Below are 22795 nucleotides of genomic sequence, written 5' to 3'. Positions count from 1 at the left end.
AGAATACAGAACATAACTTTACCAAATCCAGTAAAATTTATAAAATTTCATTGAACAATCAGCTTTGGTGAGCTACTTATAAAATTTTAACATTAATATGGCATAACAGACAAAAATCATAGCACATAATACCAAATTTGGGGGTGTACTGAGACATAGAGAAAGCATGAATAAGCAGGAATTTAGGTGAATGAGCTTGTTCCTTATCTTAACACATTAAGAATAAAAGCTTATTAGCAGATAAAAGATAATATAGATAACATTCTGTTATTATAAGCACTTAAATACACAATTCCAACTTAGCCATAAATTGAGTAAGAAATGCCCTGTCAAAAGGCATAAACCCGTTCCTGAAGAATTATATTGCAAGGAAGTATATATCAGAACTAGATGTGTATTACAAACATACTTGATTCTTGGAAGAAGAAAGAAAGCCAGATAAAACGCAAACTTTATAAAAACTACGTTTTATATTTAGCAGTCTATGAATGCTCCTTGATGAGTTTTGCCGGGGAAGTCAAAGGTATTGCTGGGATTTTGGTCTTTCCCATCAGTGTAGCTTAATTTTCTGTATACCCTATGAAAAAAAAAAAACCAATAACCTGTTTAGATGATAAAGTAAATTACACAAAAATACTATGTTTGCTGAAATTCCAGTGAACAGAATGAAATTGAAACAAGTTGCCAAAGCAAAATAGCTGAACATCTTAACTGTGAACAGCAGCAGGACTCTTGTCTGAAATCCTATGTGCTTTCAGAGAGAAAGCTTTTCATGCTGTCATTTTAAAGTCTCAGTAATGCTACCACATCAACCTAAGTTATATATACTTATTAAACTTCAACATGTAATCTTTGAATGTATTCACAAATAACTAAAAATTAAAGACACAAGTGAGAACACAATTATTTCCTCGCATATTATTTAAGAAATTGCATAATTTTTTTCTGTCATCTATTTTAAACTAATTTTGTTTACATCTGACAATTAAGTATAGCAGTGCAGCTGTAGGACAGCATTCACACAAGAACTGAAGAAAAGTTCATTAGTTGTGAACATTTCTTTATCAGAAATATCTCTTTCATAATCATCTAGATAAAGGCAAACTAGTTCCAGACAGAAAGACAATATTCCTTTTCTTTTCAGAACTATTCATTACAACATAGAGCATTTTGCCACATGGCTTCGGCATAAAACTTCTGAGGGATCTGAAGCCATTAAAGAAGAGCCTCAATGCTGGGAAACATAGAAAGCTAAAAATATCACACCACAAGCCTAAGGAAACTTGCCAGCTGACAATCCGTTTTGGCTACAAATCAGCAAACATGTATTTGTGTAATTAAGGAACAAAGAAATAGATTTTATTCCAGATGGTTTGGCAAGAAAACGCTCTGTGGAATCCTGATTTCTCTACTTACATGCATTAAGGAAAGAAAAACCATTTCCTTTAGAACAATCACTAATCTTATAGGGATGGCTGTTTTGTATGGAGCCAGGAAAAAGTAATGAGGAAAACCAGAAGGAAACCCAAGAACTGAGCAGAACTATACTCAGCTAAGTGGACATACTCAACATCACATATATATATATGTATACTCATCAGCTTGTCTCCAATCTTCCATTAAATAAAAAATAATCCAAATATAATCTTTATCTATAAGGTATGCATTTTTAATACAACCCTTTAAGTTTTAATTCCATCTTTGCATAAACTGAAACTTTTTTCTTTAAATCACGAAGCCTCTTTTCTGGTTAAGTTCTCCATACAAGAAGTTTAAAAATGCTTTCAGCTTCCTTTGAAGTTTTAATTCGAACATTGTGAGTAAATTTTGATATCAGTTGTATGATCTTCTCAAGCACAGTGAAAATATTTCTTGACTGAGCTTGAGAAGCCAGTATATTTTGTGGTGACAAATCAGATTTTGTGGCAAAAAAGCACGTAAAAAATGTTTTGGAAAATAAAATGAAAAACTGTTTAGAGAGCTTTTAATGCTTTTTAAAAATTTTGTTGACTATTAAGTGTTTGTAATTAAAAATCCAAGAGATCTGAAGCTTGACAATATTTTAAAAGTTAAATATTTTGTAAGAAAAACAGATGTAGTAGGCCAATATTCCGTGAAGTGTCCTCCTTCCAGAGATCTAAACACACTGCCAGTAGTGATATCAGCAGGAGGAGAGGATCTCTGATTCTCTTCCAAGAAGAGCCACTGCTTGTATACAGAGCTAAAATGCAGGTAATGACGCCCAACTGCACAGGGGCTAACTTTTGAAAGTCCTTTTAAATGGCAATATACTGCACTCTCCACAGTCTATGGATCTGAGAGGACTTGTTAGCTCAAACACACAGCCACAATCAAAACAATTCTCTAGTGTAGCTAATAGAATAAATGCCTCCATAATGAACACAAAATGAGGACTACAGTAAGGACTAAGGCCAACTTGTGTTCGCTGGCTATCCACGCTGGAGTCTGGCTAGTTTTGTCAACAGACATCTGCCCTTTAGTGTCCAAGTCTGCAGCTTAGCTTGGGCTCTCCCATATTGATTTTCATTCCAGAAGCATGCATGAAACCTCCATACCTTTCATATAGAAGCAGAGCAGCAAGAATTAATCTTGAAATCTCTTTGTTTCAAGAAGCTCTTACCTTTGGTGACACATCTGCACCTTTCTGGGAGAGCTGCAAATCATCATTGTCCTGGGCCAACCAGAGCGGGCATACGTAATCCCAACTTCTGACGATGAAAAACAGTGGTATGAAAAGGGCAAGAACAATGCTGAGTAGCATGAACACTACAGTATGTTGTTAAAATATTAGTCTAATCAAACACTGGAAATACTTCATTGGAATACTTCAACGAGCAAATTTCCCTGTGAAAATAGTCTCATGGAAAAGGTCCCGGCAAAATAATTTCAAATACATTTTTAAAGACTGAATATATTTAAGTATAATTTAGGTTTCTGGAAAATGCTAATAATTTGTCATCGGTTGAAAAATGTATAAGGAACTGTTGATATCAAAAAAATTTAATACATAAGGTATGAGTTAATATTTAAGGAAAGCAAAATAAGACAGATGGGATAAGTTAAGCTCAAATAATCAAATTCTGCACAATTAATCAGTAATGAAAATTCCACCAAGCAAGAACCATGCAAACAAGTATATTTCATCTGCCATTTTCTACTTGTGTGCCAGTTGACAATATTTCAAGTCACCTTCTGTATATTCCTTTACATGATAGTTTTTGTCTTGATGACAAGGTTTATAAAAATAAAGTATGGAAAATAAATATTGGTGATTTTACTTTGCAGTACAAAAGTTAAGATTATGTTATATACATACAGTAACCAAAATCAGTTTTTGAAATGGAAACCAAAACATTAGCATTTAAAATTTTACACGTAGGTGTTCTGTTTGTTTTTTTTTTTTGGTTTAAATAATGAAATTCTACTGTCCTGATTTAGCAAAAGTCTTTATCCAGATTAATAATCTAATTGATCTAAGAAAGCATGATAGTAGCCATGCAACAACTCAATTCCAAGTTTTTGTAAATATGAAGAAACAAAACAAAAGCATTTAGTTATTCAAGCGTAGGATTAACGAACTACTCATTTCCTGCTGAACTATATAGATACAGAAAGTAAGTGAACTTTAAATAAAATACAAAACAGGAAGAAAGAAAACTAGCGGATAATAAGAAACACTTTGGTAGGAAAAGTCCTAGTTAACATAAAGCTTCTTAAAGAACATATGATTCAGAAAACTCTTTTGTCTACAGATTCCTTACTTAAAGAAAGAAGCATATCCAATTATTACTAAGGAAGAAGAGCTGTCACTTAGACAGTTGTGTATTGAGTTCTGTAGATTTACCATTTGAGGAAGTGTTTGTGATTGCTAAGGTAGTAAAGTCAAAGTGTCTAAAACTAACCTTGCAAGGAAGTACCAGGAATATCAAGAGAAGTTTTATCTGAAGAATCACGAAATCCAGAGTGCTGAAAATAAAGCATCAACAGATAACATTGATGAAAAAAACTCCTATTATTTCACAGCTTGCCCCAGAAGAAATTACTGTGAACCTGGAAATAAGGGTCTGATTTAATATTTAAATCAGCAAGTCTAATGATTCCAGTGAAACCCAGTAAAGCCTAATTTGTGTCTCATCTTGTCCATCTATAAAATTATTAAAATATCATTTCAGAAGGACAACACCTCAATTAACAGGGTCATTATTTGAGATTATTTTAACCAGTGACATTGTCTATTAAAATGTAACAAAATCTTTCACTGAGCGTTTTATAATCATTTTCAAGGTTATTAAATATAGTGAGCTTCCTCACACAATCCAGGAGACCTGATACAACTTATATTTAGGCAAATTAATATCCCCAAAGCCATAAAATATCCCTACTGACCAAACAGCACCAGAAGTATGCTATCAGTAGTTCAAACAGCTTGCAGCTTTAATCCATTTTTAAGCCCTTCTCCAAATATCTATGAGTGCACAATCTTTTTTTTTGTTGTTGTTGTTACAAGGTCCTTAAGTACCTGACTCTGACAGTTGTGATCTTCAAAAAAGCTGGGGTTGTTGCCATTATATGTGCTCAAAAAATCCACGTCGACTGTCTGAAGATTAAGCTTTTTTCTGTGAGAAATCTCTTGACATTTTGTTGAAGAAAAATAATGTTCTGGTATATGTTTCAGTCGCTTTACTGGTGAACAAGGAAGATCATTTTGAAAATTTCCTAATCTTTTAACTCTGGGAATTGCAGATAAAGTGCGAACAGGTGAGTTGACAAGAGCATTCACAGTTTCAGACATCTTTATTCCTTCATATTTCCTTAAATTTGAAGCTCTCTGCAACCCAGGAAGTTTTGGAACAGGCTCACTACACAATTGCTCATAGATCCTATCAAATTCTCTATCGTACTGTGTTCTGGGCTTCACAAAAACACTTAGATTACTTTTCACAAATCTTCCTTTCTCTTCAAGGTTCTGTGAATTTGAAAGAGGTCTTCTCAATACCAAAGGCTTTTGGATTTCTTCTGAACACACTTTGTAGTAGAGTTTTTCAAATGCATCTTCGTATTTCTGGGGCATCTTTGAAGGACTCTGCTTCATAAATGATGAGGAAAATGAGTGTTTGTGCTGGAAAGAAAATTGTCCTTCAGAAATTATTTTTTCAGGATTTATGAGCAAAGTATTTGATGGTCTCACAGAAGAATAGTTTGTGACAGGTGCAGAAGTGTTATTACTGCCATAGGAACTGCAAGCAGATGAACATGAGTCTGAGGTACCACAAGAAAAGTCAGTTTTCTGAGTCTTGCTCTCTTTTACAAGATGAAGCACTGTTGACTCTGAACTGGCAATAGGTGTTACAAAATTGTATTCTGAGGAACATCTGTAAGCCAATTTTTCACTTTCTTTGTATTCTGAACTCTTCAATGAGGCAGTAGTCTGCAACTCATCTTCAACTAGAAATGTCTCTCCCATTCTAGCCATAACATTAGGAAAAACAGTCTGTTTGGAGACTTTTTGGCCTTTTCCAGATACAAGATGATGTTCTAAACTTGAGTCAGAGTAGTCCATTTTGAATTCATTTGTATCAGTATAAGGTACCAGAGCAGATGAATTATTAATGAGGCGATTATCATAACAAAATTCTCTGCTCTCATTTCCAAAGGCTGAATTCTGATTGTCTTCACTTCTGCTGCTGCATATGCTGTGTAGTCCTTTCTTTAGTTTAAAAGGTCTGAACCCTCTTATTTTGTGTACAGTGACATTGATCTTCGGTCTTCTAGAATGACATCTTTTGGACCTTAAGTGTCCAAGCAAGTATTTTAATACTTTTCTCTGAGAGTGCTTTGTCATGAGCCTTGTAAATGTCTCTAACATCACCGGATACAAGTCTGCAAGAGTTGTATTGCTCAAGGAGTACCCCTCGCACGCAGACTGGCATTCTTCAAAGACACTGTCACAGTAAGTTGTATTCAGTTCTGTAGAAGGTTGGTGCGTGGGTATGGTTTTTGTATTTGATGGAATGGGAATACCAGAATATTGTAACTGTAGAAATCTGGATGAAGAACATTCATTTGACAACTCTAGTTTCTTTCTGCAAACAGTAGCTTGATTGTCTACTAAAAAAAACAAATCTGAATAAGTCAAGAAACAAAATCAGAAGAAGGAAAAGATTCCACATCTATTAGGGCACTTCCAGTAATGCATTGTATGACTTAGAAACAATGGCAGATGATACAGGCAGTCTTACTGTAATAGCATTTTTCATTAAGCTTTACTGCCAGGCTAAATGGATAATTAATATACAAACCATTGTGAAAAAAAACTAATACTTTTCCTAACCATATGCAATTCACAAGCTATAGAGGATAGAAATTGAATGTGTTGGAAAAGGAATCCAATATTTTAAAGTAGCATAATATAGAGATATAAAAAAATTTTAATTGTAGAGGAAGACTTCTCTTTGCCCTCTGCGATTTCTGACCAGGAGAAACAGCCTTATCCAACAGGTTTTGTTCCTCTATTTCCATGTTACTTGAAAGCTTTGTACTTGGCTAGTACCATTGCAGCTTTACTTGCCATAAACCATGATGAAAGTAACGCTTTTTGTAGTTGTTAACTGAAATATTTACACCGAAACTCTACCTTAAGTTTGCATCAAGTCTGGAAAGCTTTTGAAGCGAGTTTACTAGCAAAGTACCACTTTAAGTACCAGTTATCAGCAGACCCAAAGCCATTCTATTACATTCCTTGAATTTAAAATAAGGAGAACTAAAAAATCATGCTTTCATTTCAAAGAGCTAAATGCTGCTGAATATTGTAACTGTGCATTTTTTTTCCTGGGGCTATTTAAGAAAAGCTGGATTTATGTATACAAATTATTTATTTTCTGATTTTCATATATATTTTGCCCCAAGCAAAATCATGTCTAACTTTCCTTTGAAATCCAACCTATTTGACTTTTCTGTTGGATAAATAACACTTCTTTGTTTACAAGAAATTTAATATATTTTCTAATAAATTTTAATAAAACATATTTTGTAACTAATATATTTGGCCAACAGACAAAAGATTTAGTTGTACCAATCAGTTCTTGCACAGACGAAGTTAAATGAAAACCTTTCGGCAAACATTGAGGTGTTACCTGAAAAACAAACAAAGGAAAAGACACAATCTCATATTTTGAATTTTTTGCACGTTAAAGGTAACATCAAAACCCTGCTTGTGACTCCATCTCATCTCTCCTTGCTATAGTAGGTCCTGTATATTTGTGGTCCTAAGGGGCTTAGCTAAGTTCAGGAAAAGTGGAAAATATCTAGTCTAAGACTTCAGTAAGACTTGTTAAGACTTACAAGTTTAATCTTGGAAAGCTATTTATAATTTTTTGCAACTTATAGATTATGTATCATATATTAACCCCTTTCCCAAATATGAAAATTCATACATGGATATATATATACACACATATATATATATATACACACACACCTGGATAATCTATACATCTGTACATCTCTGGCAACTCCAGCAGAAAACAGAAGCTGTACCATGTAACATAACAGTTCACCTCCAGTCTCCCTCACCCCTAAAACCCAAACAAAGCTAAAACCTTTTTTCACTACAAAGCTCAAATTTGGAGTTTTCAAAAAACTTACCGATCAAAAAATTGACTTGCATATCAGGGTTCAAAGAACAAAGTATAAAAGTAAAAAAAATAAAAATAAATTTGTAAATTGTTTGTTCTGTTTCTTACAAATCATTACTGCCAGAAACCTGAGATGATATAATATTTACACAGACAGCAGGCGGGAGAGGAACAATGATGAAACTGCAGAGAAGTTCTGTTAGAATTCATTGTGCTACCCAGTTGCAGAGTTCTTATTTTATTCTAATTAGCTAATAACTTGCAGCAGAATAGGAGAAATATGTTACCTCAATCCATCTGGGAATTTTTCTAGCATCATCTTGTACTATCACATCCACCGGAACTTTTACTTTCTCTTGAATTCTTTCATCATCTACATTTGGAATCTTAGAAGAAAACAAAAAAAAAAATTAAAACACATAGAAATTATAGGCACTGACAAACCCAAATGTATTACATAGATTTGTTGCAAAACGCTATTTATCTAATAACTGATGGATGCCTTTGAATTTTTAGGATTTTTAGCTTTTTGTAGATTTTAATGTAGCTGAGTAGTCACTCACACTTTAGCATAACAGTTAACACTTCCCAAATCCTATTCCCCCATTTCATATAGAGTTTTCTAAATTCTTTAGGGTTGTTTAGGCTCCTTTCAAGGCAGGACTATAGTAAACATATTCTGTTTAAGAACATACGCCCCCAGGCCTGAACAACGAGAGACCATCATAGCCAAAGCCACCTTCAAGAACCTTGGAGAAGCTCCAAAGACAGTACATGCCATGAAGAAGAGGAAGATGAGGAAGAAAGGGGGTCTTAGGACCTCCGACTCAATTTCCAGGGAGGCGTGGTTCGGGGGCAGGTCGGGGGGGTGGGTGGTTCTCGGATCAGACCATAAATTGTGTAACCCCTGGAGACGGGGACGTGTGCTTTTTGTACTCCTTGTGCCAAAAGGCCTTCATTAAAGACCTGCTCTCTTATCTCTACTAAATTAGCCTAGTGAGTTGTTTTGCTCCCAATTTTAAGGCAACATAACTTAGAATGGGAGAAATATGTTACCTCAATCCATCTGGGAATTTTTCTAGCATCATCTTGTACAATTACATCCACTGGAACTTTGACTTTCTCTTGACTTTTTCCATCATCTACATTCAGATTCTTAGAGGAAAATAAAAAAAAATAATTAAGACATATAGAAATTATAGGCACTGACAAACCCAAATGGATTTGCTGCAAACTACTGTTATTCAGTATATGTTTTTTGAACCCTGATATGCAAGTCAATTTTGGAGGATATCCAACAAGCATAAACATATTTTTAATGTATACCTTTAATGTAAAAAAAAAGAAAAATCCCAAGAAGTAAAAGCATGTACAGCCTCTGAAAATCCACAGATAAAAACAGACAAACAAAACACCCATATAAAACAAAAAAAAGAGAGAAAGAAATTAGAAAGCATTGGTAATGACGGCTACAAGTCTTTACATGTATTTTCAAGATCCCATAAGAATTCATATGCAAATTAAGGGCTACTCTGTAACTCACCTCTATGTAAAATCTAAGAGTATTTCATGAGAAATGGCAATTCATTAATGAAACTCTCGCTTTCTGAAGCAGTTTGTATTAGCTGTTGTCAGAGACATGACACTAGCACTATGCTAAACGAGTAAGGAAAGTAAATTCCACTTTTAGTAATGGTATTTGAGCAAGCAGAACACAGGATTAGAATGGTTGCACACACAAAGTCCGTGTTATACTTTTCTTCATCAATATAAATACTGGATAGTCTCAATACCCACAGTCTAGTTTGGGAAGCAACAGCAGAAGATTCCAGTCTTCTTCTGTTGTATCACCCATTATTTCAGATTTACTTTTTGTTTTAAATCATGTTACCTACTTTTGTTAGACTCTCAGATGAATGATCATATTTTTTATGTGTTTTCACTTTACACTTCATCCGATTACTCTTTTTCCTCACCTCTAATAGCCTTTCTCAGGGTTGTCTGTCACAATAAAATGTATAGTTTTCTCTGGCATACTAATATTACCAAGACAATAATATTACTTCATACTGGTCTTTACGACATTATTTATCGAACCTCTCATTTGCTATACTTACTAAAAATGTGTATTAAGGTGCAGACTACATAGAGTCTTCTGTTGACTACATCAACTCATCAGGCACGTGTAATGTAAGCTATTCAAATAATTAATAATTTCTACTGAACACAAAATTATTCCATTACATTAGACACCAGAAATTTTTACCTGGAGGTGAACGTCTTCAAATTTTCTTCTTACTGAAACCATTTCGACATCACTCGCTTCATCTACAGTTTGAAGATAAATATTAAATATAGTTGCACTCAAAACCAAAAGAGAAAGTTTTTAAACACACACAAGTTATTCACTACACTAGTTTCATTTTAGAAAATGATTTTCTACACTAAAGCTCTATTACATTTCCATTTCAAGTCCAATTGAAAAGTATGGTTTATGGGTTCATAAATGTCTTGAGGGGAACAAAAAAGAGTGAAGATAACTTGTTTCTTTCCAGTTCTTCAAGATTTATGTTAATTGTTTCAGAGAGTAAAACATTTTCAAAGCTCTTTATTTTCTTGGTCTTCAAGATTCACTATTCATTAATGCATAATTCCCACTACATTCCTAAATATCCCAACAAAGATAGTAAGGACCTTCTACCACACTTCATTTTATTAGTTTCTTTTCGTCAAGACTGCCTTAGAACTGACAAGATGAGAAATAAGACAGACCTGAGAATATGAAAAAGCAAGTCACAATATTTAAACTCAATTTTTAGGTAGTCTATGGGTATTTTTGTGAATGAAAAGCAACAAAACTTTTTTTTGCTAGATATAGCCAGACCTTCCAATTCATCATTAGCTAAAGTGACTATCTTCCATGATCATAAAACACGTGACTGCATTGTAAGTCCTGATTTCTGAATCTCCCTGGGTTTACCACAGAGAGGGAAAAAGGAGAGGAGAATAACCCTGAAAAGGAAAACAATGAGTGAAAAGAAATCTTGCTTATGATACCTACCACATCACTGCCTCATCACACTATCCCTAAATTGCTAAAACCAGAATGAAAATCTTTTCCAGCTCATCCCACCTTCCCTTTCAGTTCCCTGTCAGTGCAATCATCACCTCTGTGATATAGAGCTATGATAAAGATATGTACAAAAGAAATGCTGTCTTTGTGGAAGACAACACAATTTCACATCTTCTGATGAAGATGTTGAGCAATCAGAGGGATGGTTTTAACAGTGTACCTGGCCCCAGAAGAATTACTAGAACTGAAACCCAAAGCTGTCAGATTATCAGTTTCTTCCCACATGACCAATGGAAGACAAATTTGTGGTCATTTTATTCACAGGAAATCATTTACTAAGCGTCAGTAGTGGAGGAAGCAATAAGAATATTAACGTTTTAATTGAGAGAAGTTTCAGTCTCCAATTTCCGTTGTAACAGCTCTTACTCTTCCTGCCATTCAGTCTTCTTCCTTCAGTAGAACTGGGCAAAAACCTCAGATTGCTTCCTAAATGTTCACCAAGACAACCAGACTAGACCACTACAAAAACAGGAGGTTCTTGAGATAAAGGGAACTGCTGCTGCACCAATGGTCAACTCCATTGCCAATGACAAATTATTAGAAAACAAGCTTGTATCAGAGTGAATTGATCCGTATGCAAGTTGAATATCTTCTAAGTATGAATCCTCACAAAAGGGTAATTTTAGTATGTCTTCAATGTACTGTCAATCATACTTCAAATCACTAGAACGTCATTTATTAGCAGAGGGTCATGGCACAGCACAGAACGGAAAAAAAACCCAAAATATCTTCTCCAGGGAATCTGAAAGTATTTTTAAAAGGCCAAAGGGGAAATATGGGAACACCTTTGCACCTCAACGCAGAACAGAGAGGAGAAGTGAAAACTCATATGTTTCTCTCTTGAAAATTTGACTTATAATACAGAAAGCTGTTTCTCTAGAGATGCACTCAAACGCTATCATTATCTAAAAGTTGTAACTTATTTACCCCTTTCTCCAAATAAATTCATTTTTCTGTGATAATATCCTAATAGATACAAGATATTGTTCAGAAATAGAAATCACTATATTCTGCCATGCTACTTCCTGTGAAAGCAAAGAAGGTAGCCCTAATTTTCCCTATTAAGGACAGAATAATACTTGCAGGTATAGGTGAGAGCTGTTTCACTATATTTTTACCTGTTGTTGATAGGTTTTGCATACTTTCAGAACAAAAATACTGTGTAATACCTGGAAAAAAAGTCTGCCTTCACTGAGAAGTGTGAAGCATTCTGTATGAATACTAAAAATGGAAAAAAACCTGCCAAAACCTAAAATTTTAGCTAGAACAGCTAAAGATATGCTTTTTTCTTAAGTTAACGTGCCCTATTGCTAATCTTTTAGATATTAAAAAACCCACAACCACCAAACAAAAAACACCGAAGAAAACACCAAAAACCCCCAAAAATGCCCAAACACCAGGCAGAATTCCATTTTTATGTGAGGAATCCAATCCTATATCTCTAGAGAATCTAATTTCTACATCTTACGGTATTTGGAGATAGCTGGGACTCACCGAGGGTTCTAAAAATCCTCGCCAGTCTCTTCCTAGAACATTCACAAGAGAAGGAGGAGGAGTGGATAATAATATTATTGTACACTGCTATGAAGATACCAGAGTCTGAACCACATCACTCATTTATCCCACGAGTGCAAAAGACAAAGTTCACTTAGAGAAGCTAAGCTACTACAGATGCGTCTGAAATTTCTTTCCTATATTTCATGGAGCAGGTTGAGAAAACACAAAGTCACGTTTTCTAAATTTGCAGAAATTATTTTATCATTCAAATACATATTTGAAATTATCCTCTCAAATGATAGGAGGAAACATTTCAAATTGCTATTTTCTATTTACACTCAATAGAGAAGTAATTGTCTGCCTTGGAGACAGCTATATATTTATATGAAGTACCTAATTTAATACCAGAGTATTTAAACACCAGCAACTGCTCTTTCAGCCATTAACTGCTGTTTACCACCTGGCCATAGATTAATTTATGAAAAATAGTAAGTTTTTATATGCACAAGAATCAAAAGATGTTGAGTAATATAAGTTTTAAATATTTAAAAAAGAGTCAAAGTCTCTTGCCACTAGTTCATACAAAAAATTATTTGGGAATACAAGGTCAAAACCTCCCAAAACTTTGCAGACAAGCCACAAGACTGATGCCGAAACCATAACAAACACTAATGAAGAATTTTTGCAACTGAATGCAAACCTGTGTTTATCCCATCACTGGTATTTAATGCATAATTGCAATTATTAATAAAACTTCTATTGCCACCTGGGCTGACGTTCCTGTTTCACTGTTCCTTTATTAAGGAAAGGCAGTTGAACATATTCCACACTGGCTTTCCAACATATCAGGGATTCAAAACTGAAATTTTAGAGGAACATGTATATTGATTTCACAGTACTACCAGTACCTCAGGCTCTTCCTATTCACTACTTTCTGAAAGGGTACAGAACATGTATTAAAATTATTTTTACTATACTAGAAAATGATGAAAAAGTTATTTGCAATATTTTTCAAAAAGTTAAGAAAAAGATAGCTAAATAGTAAATTAAAAAACCCACCTATATCAGATGTATCCATTTGAGTGTTCTCAGGAGATTCCTTAAAAGCACAATGAAAGGAATTTTAATACCTGGTAGTGTAAGCTATATTAACTAATCTCTAGAATTATCTGCTTTCACTACTTGCTCAATTGTTTTGGGGGGGGGATCGTGGTGAAACAAATGCAGTCATATTCCACAAACTTCGTCTAAATGACACCATCTTTATCCACAAATCTGTACACAAATGTACCTTGACTCCTATCTCAGTAGTCAGTGGGGAAAACTGTTTTCTTCACAGCTCTTCTTTATTAAGACAAAGAATGCAAGAAGTAGCTATTATCCAACAAGCGCAAAAAACAGCTGAGAGATGAATTCTAATCACCAAATTAACATGTACTGGGGATTTTCTCCGTGCTCCAATGGATAAGGAAAGTTTCTTGACTGCTTACTTTGAACAATGCTTAATTGTTTACTTCAAACAATCTATACATAATATTTCAAAGAGTTTTCTTGCTCTATTTTGTAGAAGTCTTGATAGTGGCATAAAATAAAATGCATAAATACTTACCATCTACATCTGACACCACGTTCCTCAGAATTTCTTTTTAAAAAGTCTAAATCTATTCTGTCCAGCCCAATCATAAAATTAATTTATAGTGGGTTAAAATGGCATCAATAAAATGAGACAATTTTAACTACTATCTATAGAGAACAAATAATTATGAGTGCCCAGTGAGATGGCCCATATCACTCTTCAAATGCTGAATATTTTCTCCTTAAAAATTAAGGAGTCAAAAGAAGCAATTCTAGACTACACAGATTTTACAAGTAATAATTAAAAAAGGTTGACCCACATAATGAGTAACTAAAAAGACATTAGATGGTTAAAAGCCTATATCCAACTGCTCTCTCCCTCTTTAAATAGATGGAAGAGTAGAATTCAGCCGAAATCCATGGCTGGTATCATTGTACAGGACCACCTGCTCATGATTAATTTCTTAGCTTTTGACTACGTAGATACGTTTTCCCAAAGAGGCTGTCATAGAAGCATAGAATGGTTTGGGCTGGAAGGGACCTTAAAGACCTAGTTCCAACCCCTCTGAGATGGTCAGAGAAACCTTCCAACAGAACAGGTTGCTCAAAGCCTCATCCAACCTGGCCTGGGAGCACTCCCTAAAAGCAGATGTAACGTGGTACCCATACCTGATGTACTGATGAATGTCCACCTTCAAAATCACTGATCCGTTGCTTTGATGTTTCTTAGCATGAACATGAGGAAAAAAAAAATTCTATTACAATTCCATAGGTATTCAATGTGGTACCTGAACTCATTAATTCTTCATTTGTATATACTCTATTTTAAAAATATTTAACACAAACATTCAACAGAGAACATGCATGGGACTGAAAAAAGAATAGGCAAGTGCCAGAACGTGTTTTTGGCCAAATATGGGAGACTAATTCTGATCAGATGTGCATCTACCATATTGCTTTCTTCTTAAACTCTGAAGCACCATAGAAAATAAAATTTACTCCTTTATCAGGTGGTATCACTTGAACAAAAGGAAGACAACTGCAAACTTTTTGTGCATTTTCCTTGGCATATGTTGAAAAGGAAAAGAAAAAGACTACTCCTGAAGCCTGAGGATAGAGCCCCAAAACTTTATTGCACCTTTTAGTTTTTGGTAACAGAGCCTTCTAAAACTGCTGTCTGTCTTCCTGCACAGATAGACCCATTCACAATCTTTGTGTGTTGTTTCCTCCCACCCCCCATATTTATTTCATAAGAAGTAGGAAAAATAAGAACGGTAAGATCTGTCTAATTTGGCTGAGATCTCCTCTTTTTACATTTAAATCTATATTTTGTTCTTCTTTAGTTATCAAAAGTCAACCAGATATAAATAAAACCCAAGGCATAGATCCACAGAGAAGAAGATATCTTCACATAAATGTGATTTCCACATAAGGTCATTTCACAATTAGCTGCTGAGCTAGATATTGATGCCACTAAAATTACTCAGACTGAAAACCGTTTTGGTGTTGCCAAAAAAAGTTTTATTTGTAACCACTGCTTTGACAGAGTTAAAAAAAACTTATCTATAACAAGTTAGAACTTCTCAAGTTTGTATACAGAAATTTAACCTTTATCCAAAAAGATCTGTATGTCCAAACACAGGACTCTGAAGGTACTAAAGCTGTAGTGGGACTTCTCATGATTGGATGCATGTGATAAACTTGGATTTAAATAACAGAAATAATACACCTGCTATAGCAGGTAAGTTTATCCTACTTGAGACTGTCATTAAACAAGTTTCAGTTTCATGCAGACTTTGTTATCCTTGTTTTTTTTCCATATTTCTGCTTCCAGATATATTGATGTCAAATATCACAAGCCATTTACTTTTTTCAGTCACATGGTGAGAAAACTTATGCCTAACTCAGGCTCAGAAGTATTATTTACTCCTAGAAACACTTTGCATTATTTAATAGGTGCCAAGAAAACACCTAAAGATTTCCTGTTTTCTAAAGGCTTAAAGCATATGGAAAGGAACCTAAAGATGTTATTCATTGCTTCTTACATTTTAAAGCAGGAACAACTACAACTAATGTATCTCCAGAAGTCTAACCCATTCTTAAGAGCAACTCCATCTTCAAGAAATGGATTTTGGGACTTCCTTATGTTTACATTTGAAAAGCTTTTATAATATTTAATTTCTCATTTTTTTTTTATTTTTTTTTTAGTTATTTTATTTTTCACTCCGTTTATGTTCTATCACCAGTGGCTCTAGTAATTTGTTTCTTTTTCTGACCCACTCCAGACAGTCAGGCTACTATGAAACACAAACCAAAGCACTCCACCACATGCTTTACTGCTGTTGAACAAGGCAGAAAACCTGTTTTTTTCTGTTTTACATGCTAGGCACCTGTGCACATCTTCTAGCACAGAGTATGCTATTTTTACAACAGAGTGATATTCTCAGTTGGTACAACCAGCTTTCAAAATTATCTCTTCCTGTACTTGATTATTCACAAATAAGTCCAGTACTTGAACTTATTTGCATGAAATTACACAAAGTTTACTTTAAGTTTTAGCCCACAGTTTTCAGACCATCTTTCCCAGGTGTCAACCTGGGATGATACTCGGGATGATACTTGGTATCATCTGAGACTTAAATTAAGGGTATCCTCTCCTCTACTATTTACTTAAAGAAAGATAAACTAATAACTTGCACAGGACGAATCCTGGAAAAAAATTCTAATGTTTCCCTTCAGTTTGGACACAGACCACTGATAACTATTCTAAGTACAGTTTTCCAACCAGTAGGAAACTGGGCTGTAAAACTACTCTCTCATATAAAATTCATGAAGCATATTATATAACTAGAAAGCTCTGCTTCAGGTTGTAACCTTCTCTGGAAAGGTCTGTTCACTATTTTGCAGAAAACTACAGTAATGCTTCCTTTAGAATATATTAGCAATGCATTATTTCAGAAGCTGAATAGTGCATTTTCCAAACATTGTGAACACAGGAAATTAGAAGAACACAGTATTGTCCAAGTGAAATCATTTACTGAGTAAGATGTCTGAAACACCACAGAGGGTGCTGTGTTTCAAAAAAATTTTTCAAGGGAAGAAAGCCTTTGAAGGGGCTAACATATGACAAATATTGCTGCTCTTGGAGGTTGAATTTCAACATACCTGGTCCTCCCTTATTGAGAACTGCCATATAAAAAAAACAAAACAAAAACCAACCGCCACTCAAAGGATTGTAATTTTAATCAGTGAAACTTTGCTGGGGTACTGGACATTTGATCCAAATAGTAAAACTCGATTCCAGCAAAACTCAGAATTGTAAGTTGGAAAAAATAGCACAAGTTGTATTCCAAAGGGAGGGGTTAATTGAGAAGTATTTGGGTCTTACAAAGATTGCTTAATGTTCACCCTTAAAGCACAGAACTTGATGTATCTTAATTGAAAGCACTTATCAGGCCCACCTAAGAGTATAAAACATGAAGAGGTAAAATTTACACATTAGCTTTAATAATCCATAGAAGTATGGGAGTTTTTTTTCCTTGGTTTTTGGTTGGGGGTTGTTGGCACATGAGTTTTTTGGGGTTTTTTTAAAGCTAGCAGCAAACACAATCAGCCAGTTCAAGTATTTACTCGTGTACTTTTGTGTTTCAAATTAAAAATATCATTGCAAGATATAGTTTTCTTAAGCTGAACAAAATCTATGAGATTCTATCTTTTATGGCATATGTAAATATAAATGTATCAATACAAATCAGTGCAAGGTTTTTTCCCTAAAAGCTGTTAACACTATAGCTATTCACCCAACTTCAATATTTAGATATTTCATCCCTTAGATAACTTAAATACAATATTAAAGACATTGCTCAAATTATATAAAAAATTGGAAAAATATATATTATCGATTTTTCTGCTTGTCTACCTCATCTGTAATGCAACACAATAAATTTAAAATTAATTAGATAAGGCCTTCATAGCATTAAAGAACTCAAAAAAAAACTTCTAAGGCATTCATTCAGACCCTCGGTCAAGACAAAAAGATTAGCAAAATATTTCCTGTAAAAGATTTCAAATACTATATCTTTGAAAAAACTAACTTTCTTTTTGAGCTTTACTGCAGATTACAGACAATTTTTTTTTGTACTTTTCAGCTCCATCAGCCAAATGGGGCAATTAGAGGCAAAAGTCTGGACTATCTGAATCTTTTTGTACCAGACCCTTACTTCCCAGCTCTACATTTAAATTTCTTAGGTTGATTGAAAGGCTACACCTGAACACTGTACAGAGAGAGGTGCTAGGCCACATTTTGTCCTCAGGTGTTCAGTATAGAAGTTTCTCAGGTGACTGTCATAAAATAAGCAACACTGAGAAAACTCATGTCAAAACCTTAAGAAAATAAAGCCCAACATACCTTCACTGTATTACACATGACAATTTCCCCCCATCACTTATCCCAGGGATATATTTTATTGGAACACACAGCTCCTTTTCAGAACAGAGAAAAAGTTCACATGTCACACTAACCCCCCCGCAAGAGTATCATATTTACATTTTGTTGTGCAGTTTGTCTTCCATCAATGATACTTGATCTCTAGTAAAGTAACTATACTCTGCCTTTTCCTGCAGGCAGCCTGATTCATTCAGTATACAGAATAATTGGCTAAATTTTTGATAGCTTTTCCTGCAAATTCATGAGATTCTTTTAAGACATATTTTTTTATATGCCTATTTATTTAGTTATTTTCAAAAAGCTAGCAACATTCAAATTTATCCACTTGTACAAAAGTCAGGGCTGGAATTTTTAGATTCAATGAACATCTGACAAAACTGACAAGTACAACAAAAAGCTCTTTGATTAATTGATAAAGGGGAGCTTATTTTAATCAACTTGTTATGATGGCAACATCAATTATAATGAATTTACTCATGTTGAACATTTTAAATTACATTTCTGAACCCTTACAAACATAAATATTGTTGATTTATTGAGTGGTTTCACCGCACAAAAAACAGTGAGTATCCTAAAGAGTTTAGCATAAATCCAGAATGTCTTCTATTAAGTCAAGACTCTTTGGATAAGATGTTTTATAGCACCTTTTTTTAACCTTTACCTGCATTCCTTTGACTTCTTCTATTATGCTGCAATTAGAAATAGGAAAAAAAGTCAGAATAATCTTAGAATAGCAGAATTAGTTTAATCATTGCCTTTATTTTCTTTGGTATATTCCACAACTAGACACTTCTTAAATAACCATTAAATTTCCCTCAGATTTCTCATGGCCTTGCCAGAAAAGCCACAAGTATAGAGTAAAACTTGCCTGATCATTCACTTTTTTCCTATCTGTTGCTGTTAAAATCAATACAAGAACATAACCTTAGCCCACATAAGAGGCTAAGACAGAGAATTTCTCTTGCAGTCCTTAATGGATTTAGACAGTAAAGTTGTGCAGCAGTGCTTAGAGTTTATGCACAAGGTATTGCCAGGGGTGGAAAGGAGAGGGAATCATAAATACAGCCCCTTTTTTGTCTCCCTTAAATCCACTCTTTTTCCCTAAGACTGAATTTCATTCCTCACCCCCTCACCCTGTGGGCTTCAGAACAGCTCCTGCGTAAACTACCAAGGCACACTACAGAGGTAGTGCCTTTAGCCTGATGCAGTGAGTGGTGAGACTGCAAAGATACTTCAATTACTTTAGCATTATTTTACAGAGAAAAAACAAAAAAGAACATAAAGGTGAAAGCAGGAAGCCCTGAGGAATTGAAGAGCTGATTACCTCAACCGAGATAAATTGATTCAATGTATTACCTTCAATGACAACCTTCTGATGAGATCCAAATGTACGTGTTCCCAACAGATAGCAATTTAAAAAAAAAAAATTTCCTGGTTTACTAGTTGTGCTTACCACCGATAAATGGTCATCTATTTTAGTCTATATGATCTGAAAATCTTAACCAAACTATCCTAAATCCCTGTTATAAAGCAGATGTTGATCTCATTAATTAATACCTCTTAAAAATATTATATGGCACAGCAAGATTAGAATGTAATCCTAAATTATATATAAAGATATGTTTTTATATATATAAGAAATATCGCTGCATTTTGACTGCATAGTAGGTCTATATTATTAGATACCTCAAGTATTTCCTTTCTCCATTTTTTAATATTCTTGGTTGACACATTTCCCCATTTTTTTGGTCCTAGAAATAGCAAGAAATATCAATATTAACACCATCCATACCAAACATCACTGTAACAGACATAAATATTTAAGAAGAATATATGACAGAGTAACAAAACATTATCAAATCTGAACAGCCTCCAACACAATTGCAGAAATAAAAACTTAAGAGGAAAACAAACCAAGAGAATATGGTAATTTCAAGTTAATTGTGAGGTCAGGCAAGGAAAAAAAATAATCAGACACGCTGAGTCTAAAAACCCTGAGCTAAAATTCAAAGAGCATTACAGACAAATTCTTTTACTTTTTAGATTTCATTTAATGAATGCAGACTAAATGGTATGTGAGGTTACTTGAAGCCATAATGAAGGCTTTACAAGACTGAGGTTCATATTAATTCCATATTGAATAGAGGTTACTAAACCAAAAGCATAACCAAGCTTTTACCAATCCAAAACTGTTTATTACAGTACTGTATGAATGTTTCCTCCCTCTCCCAGTGCAAGCTTCCCAGTTTGTAAAAGCCTTTGGTGCACTGTTAGTACTTCCTGTGCATGTCCAGTAAGTCCTACTCTACAAGAATTAATAAGGCAATTTACATATCATAACCCTCACGTCAGTGATAATAAAAACTGGCAGAGCATTCATTTCATTTCCCAGTAAAGCCACCAAGATCTTAAGTCACAAGTCCCACTAAAACCTTGAGCAATATATTTTAGAACAACAGCTTTTTTCACAATAAGCTTTCCAAAAGCCTTACCTCTCTGTAATGGATCAACTATTACCATGAGATGGCCCAACATGGTATAGATTTATGCTGGCCACATGGGAGCACTCAATGAAAAGTTAAAGATGCTAACTTCCTAGTCCACCCCGACCTTTGGCATAACAGAAATTTGTCAGAGCGGTATTCAGAATACTAAGTGGAGATAAAACTACAGAATCCATTCATGCACATCAACTCCTGCTAATATTTCCATTCCTTCCGTTGTCTTCTCCATTTTGATTATTCTTCTTACAAGCCATCCAAACATTAACCATTTTTATCCAGAACTTTCCTAATAACTCTCTTCTTTTCTAAAATGGAGCAAGCAATGGACTAAAATGGCACATAAAAGTAAACTCTTTACATGTGTACCAAAGTTTACATATGAAATGTCTTACCTAAGTGAACAAAACTGAATATCTGTTGCACTTAAAGGTTCTATAGCTGCCAACAGCTGCATGCTTTAGCAAGTCTAAATACACAGCATATAAACATTGAAGCTTTTAGAAGTTCTTACCATCAGGTGTATCATAAGTGAGAGTTTCCATGGAAACAAGGTAATCATCTTCAAAAGGATGATTATACTAAATAAAAAGGACCATTAAATATTAGAATAAATGATTAAAGTGATGGTTTTAACACGCGTTATAACAATTGTTTTTAGGACAATTTTGTTTTATCCAAAACAAGAAATTATCAGTGCGCTGGTTTATTGGCCAAAGTCAGAAGCTGGCAATTTGGAAATATATAATTCCTAGGGGAAACAGGCATGCAGGCCATTCAATTCCAAGGCATAGCCAGGAATGACAAAAAAGGGCACCAGAGATTTCTCAAAAGGGGTTAAGTTCCTGTCATACAGTTTCCTCCAAACTTGGTTTGTAGTGGCTGAAAGCAGGCCCATAGAGCTACAGCTCACGACATGTAAAAATATCCAATCTGACAGGCGACGAGGAAAATGTCCTAGAGCCAGACCTGGCCACGTGCCAGCACAGAACATTTCCCTGCTCAGGGAAACTTACACCCCTGGATAAACACAGGCATCTCTGGGTGGAGGCGTGCCATTCCCACACCTTTAACACAAAATAGCTCTGAAGTGAGGAGGATTCCTGGAGGGAGTCTCCCACTTCCCCTAGCTTCATTGAAAATACCTCGTCTCGCGCCAGCGATTTAGGGCGAAGGGCCCTGTCAAGTCTGCTCGCACTTATGATTAAGTCGCTCATCCAAGCCTGGCAGCCCCAGGTTTCAGTTTTATGGATGCATTGCGGGAGCGGACTCTTGGCCAGCCCCCTCCTGCCAAGGCACAGCGCAGATTTCACAGCTGCTTTTGCCCCCCGCCAACGCGCCAGGGCCGCCCCCGCCTCCCCGCCCGCCCCAGCACGCCGCCCGGAGCCCGCGGCCTCCCGGGCCCAACGGCTTACCCGCTCCAGGATGCGATTCACGGAGACCATGAAGCGGGCACTGCTCTGCCGCAGCTGCTCCTGCAGCTTCGCATCCACATGAAAATCCATGGCGGGGCCGCTCCCCTCACGACCGGAACGGGGACGGGGACCGACCCCAGCCCCGCCGTCACCGCGGGACGCCCGCGCCGCGTCAATTCAAACCGCGCACCGCCCCCTCCGCTCGCCGCCTCTCATTGGCTCCTGCTCGCATCGGTGGGCGGCCTTCCTCATTCTGATTGGCTGCCGGAGCTGCCGAGTGCCCGCCCACCACTCCCCCTCCTCCGGGCGGTGGGCGCAGGGCTCGCCGCGGATTGGGCGCCGAGGTGCTGTTCTACCTGGCAACGGCGGCTGGCAATAGTTCCCATTGGCTGTGGGGCAGCGACGGCCGGAGCCGGGAACGGGAAGCACTTCCTGCCCCGCGGCGCTGCCCTGGCGAGGGCACAACACCAGCGTTTAAAAAAAAGGGATGAGCCACTTCATGTGAAATAGATGTCAAGGTGCTGCCTGCGGTCAGGGTGCCTTGGGGTCGCCAAGCGTTGTCTTCCTGTCAG

The 22795-nt window shown here is 35.8% G+C and overlaps 1 protein-coding gene across 4 annotated transcripts; it reads right to left on the bottom strand.

The window, feature by feature from the left end:
* HJURP (Holliday junction recognition protein) lies at positions 1-22394 on the bottom strand. Of its 4 annotated transcripts, none has more exons than XM_027681556.1 (14): positions 22224-22394; positions 21323-21389; positions 19994-20058; positions 18969-18996; positions 14530-14585; positions 13345-13384; positions 9922-9983; positions 8712-8810; positions 7943-8041; positions 7094-7154; positions 4541-6129; positions 3924-3987; positions 2642-2729; positions 1-577 (listed from the first exon to the last, which is right to left on the bottom strand). In XM_027681556.1, exons 1-14 carry the CDS (start codon positions 22311-22313, stop codon positions 475-477), a joined length of 2511 nt encoding a protein of 836 aa, XP_027537357.1. In that variant the 5' UTR covers positions 22314-22394; the 3' UTR covers positions 1-474. The 4 variants fall into 4 exon arrangements, with proteins under 4 accessions (XP_027537357.1, XP_027537359.1, XP_027537360.1 ...); XM_027681558.1 differs by having other exon boundaries at positions 4541-6126; XM_027681559.1 differs by lacking the exon at positions 7943-8041.
* Positions 22395-22795: the final 401 nt, after the last annotated feature.

Source organism: Neopelma chrysocephalum, unplaced genomic scaffold (genome assembly GCF_003984885.1).
Source record: "Neopelma chrysocephalum unplaced genomic scaffold, ASM398488v2 Primary Assembly neopelma1_60, whole genome shotgun sequence".
Taxonomy (NCBI): domain Eukaryota; kingdom Metazoa; phylum Chordata; class Aves; order Passeriformes; family Pipridae; genus Neopelma; species Neopelma chrysocephalum.
The sequence above is the reverse complement of the archived record's forward strand: the minus strand, read 5'-3'. Positions and strand labels throughout refer to the sequence as shown.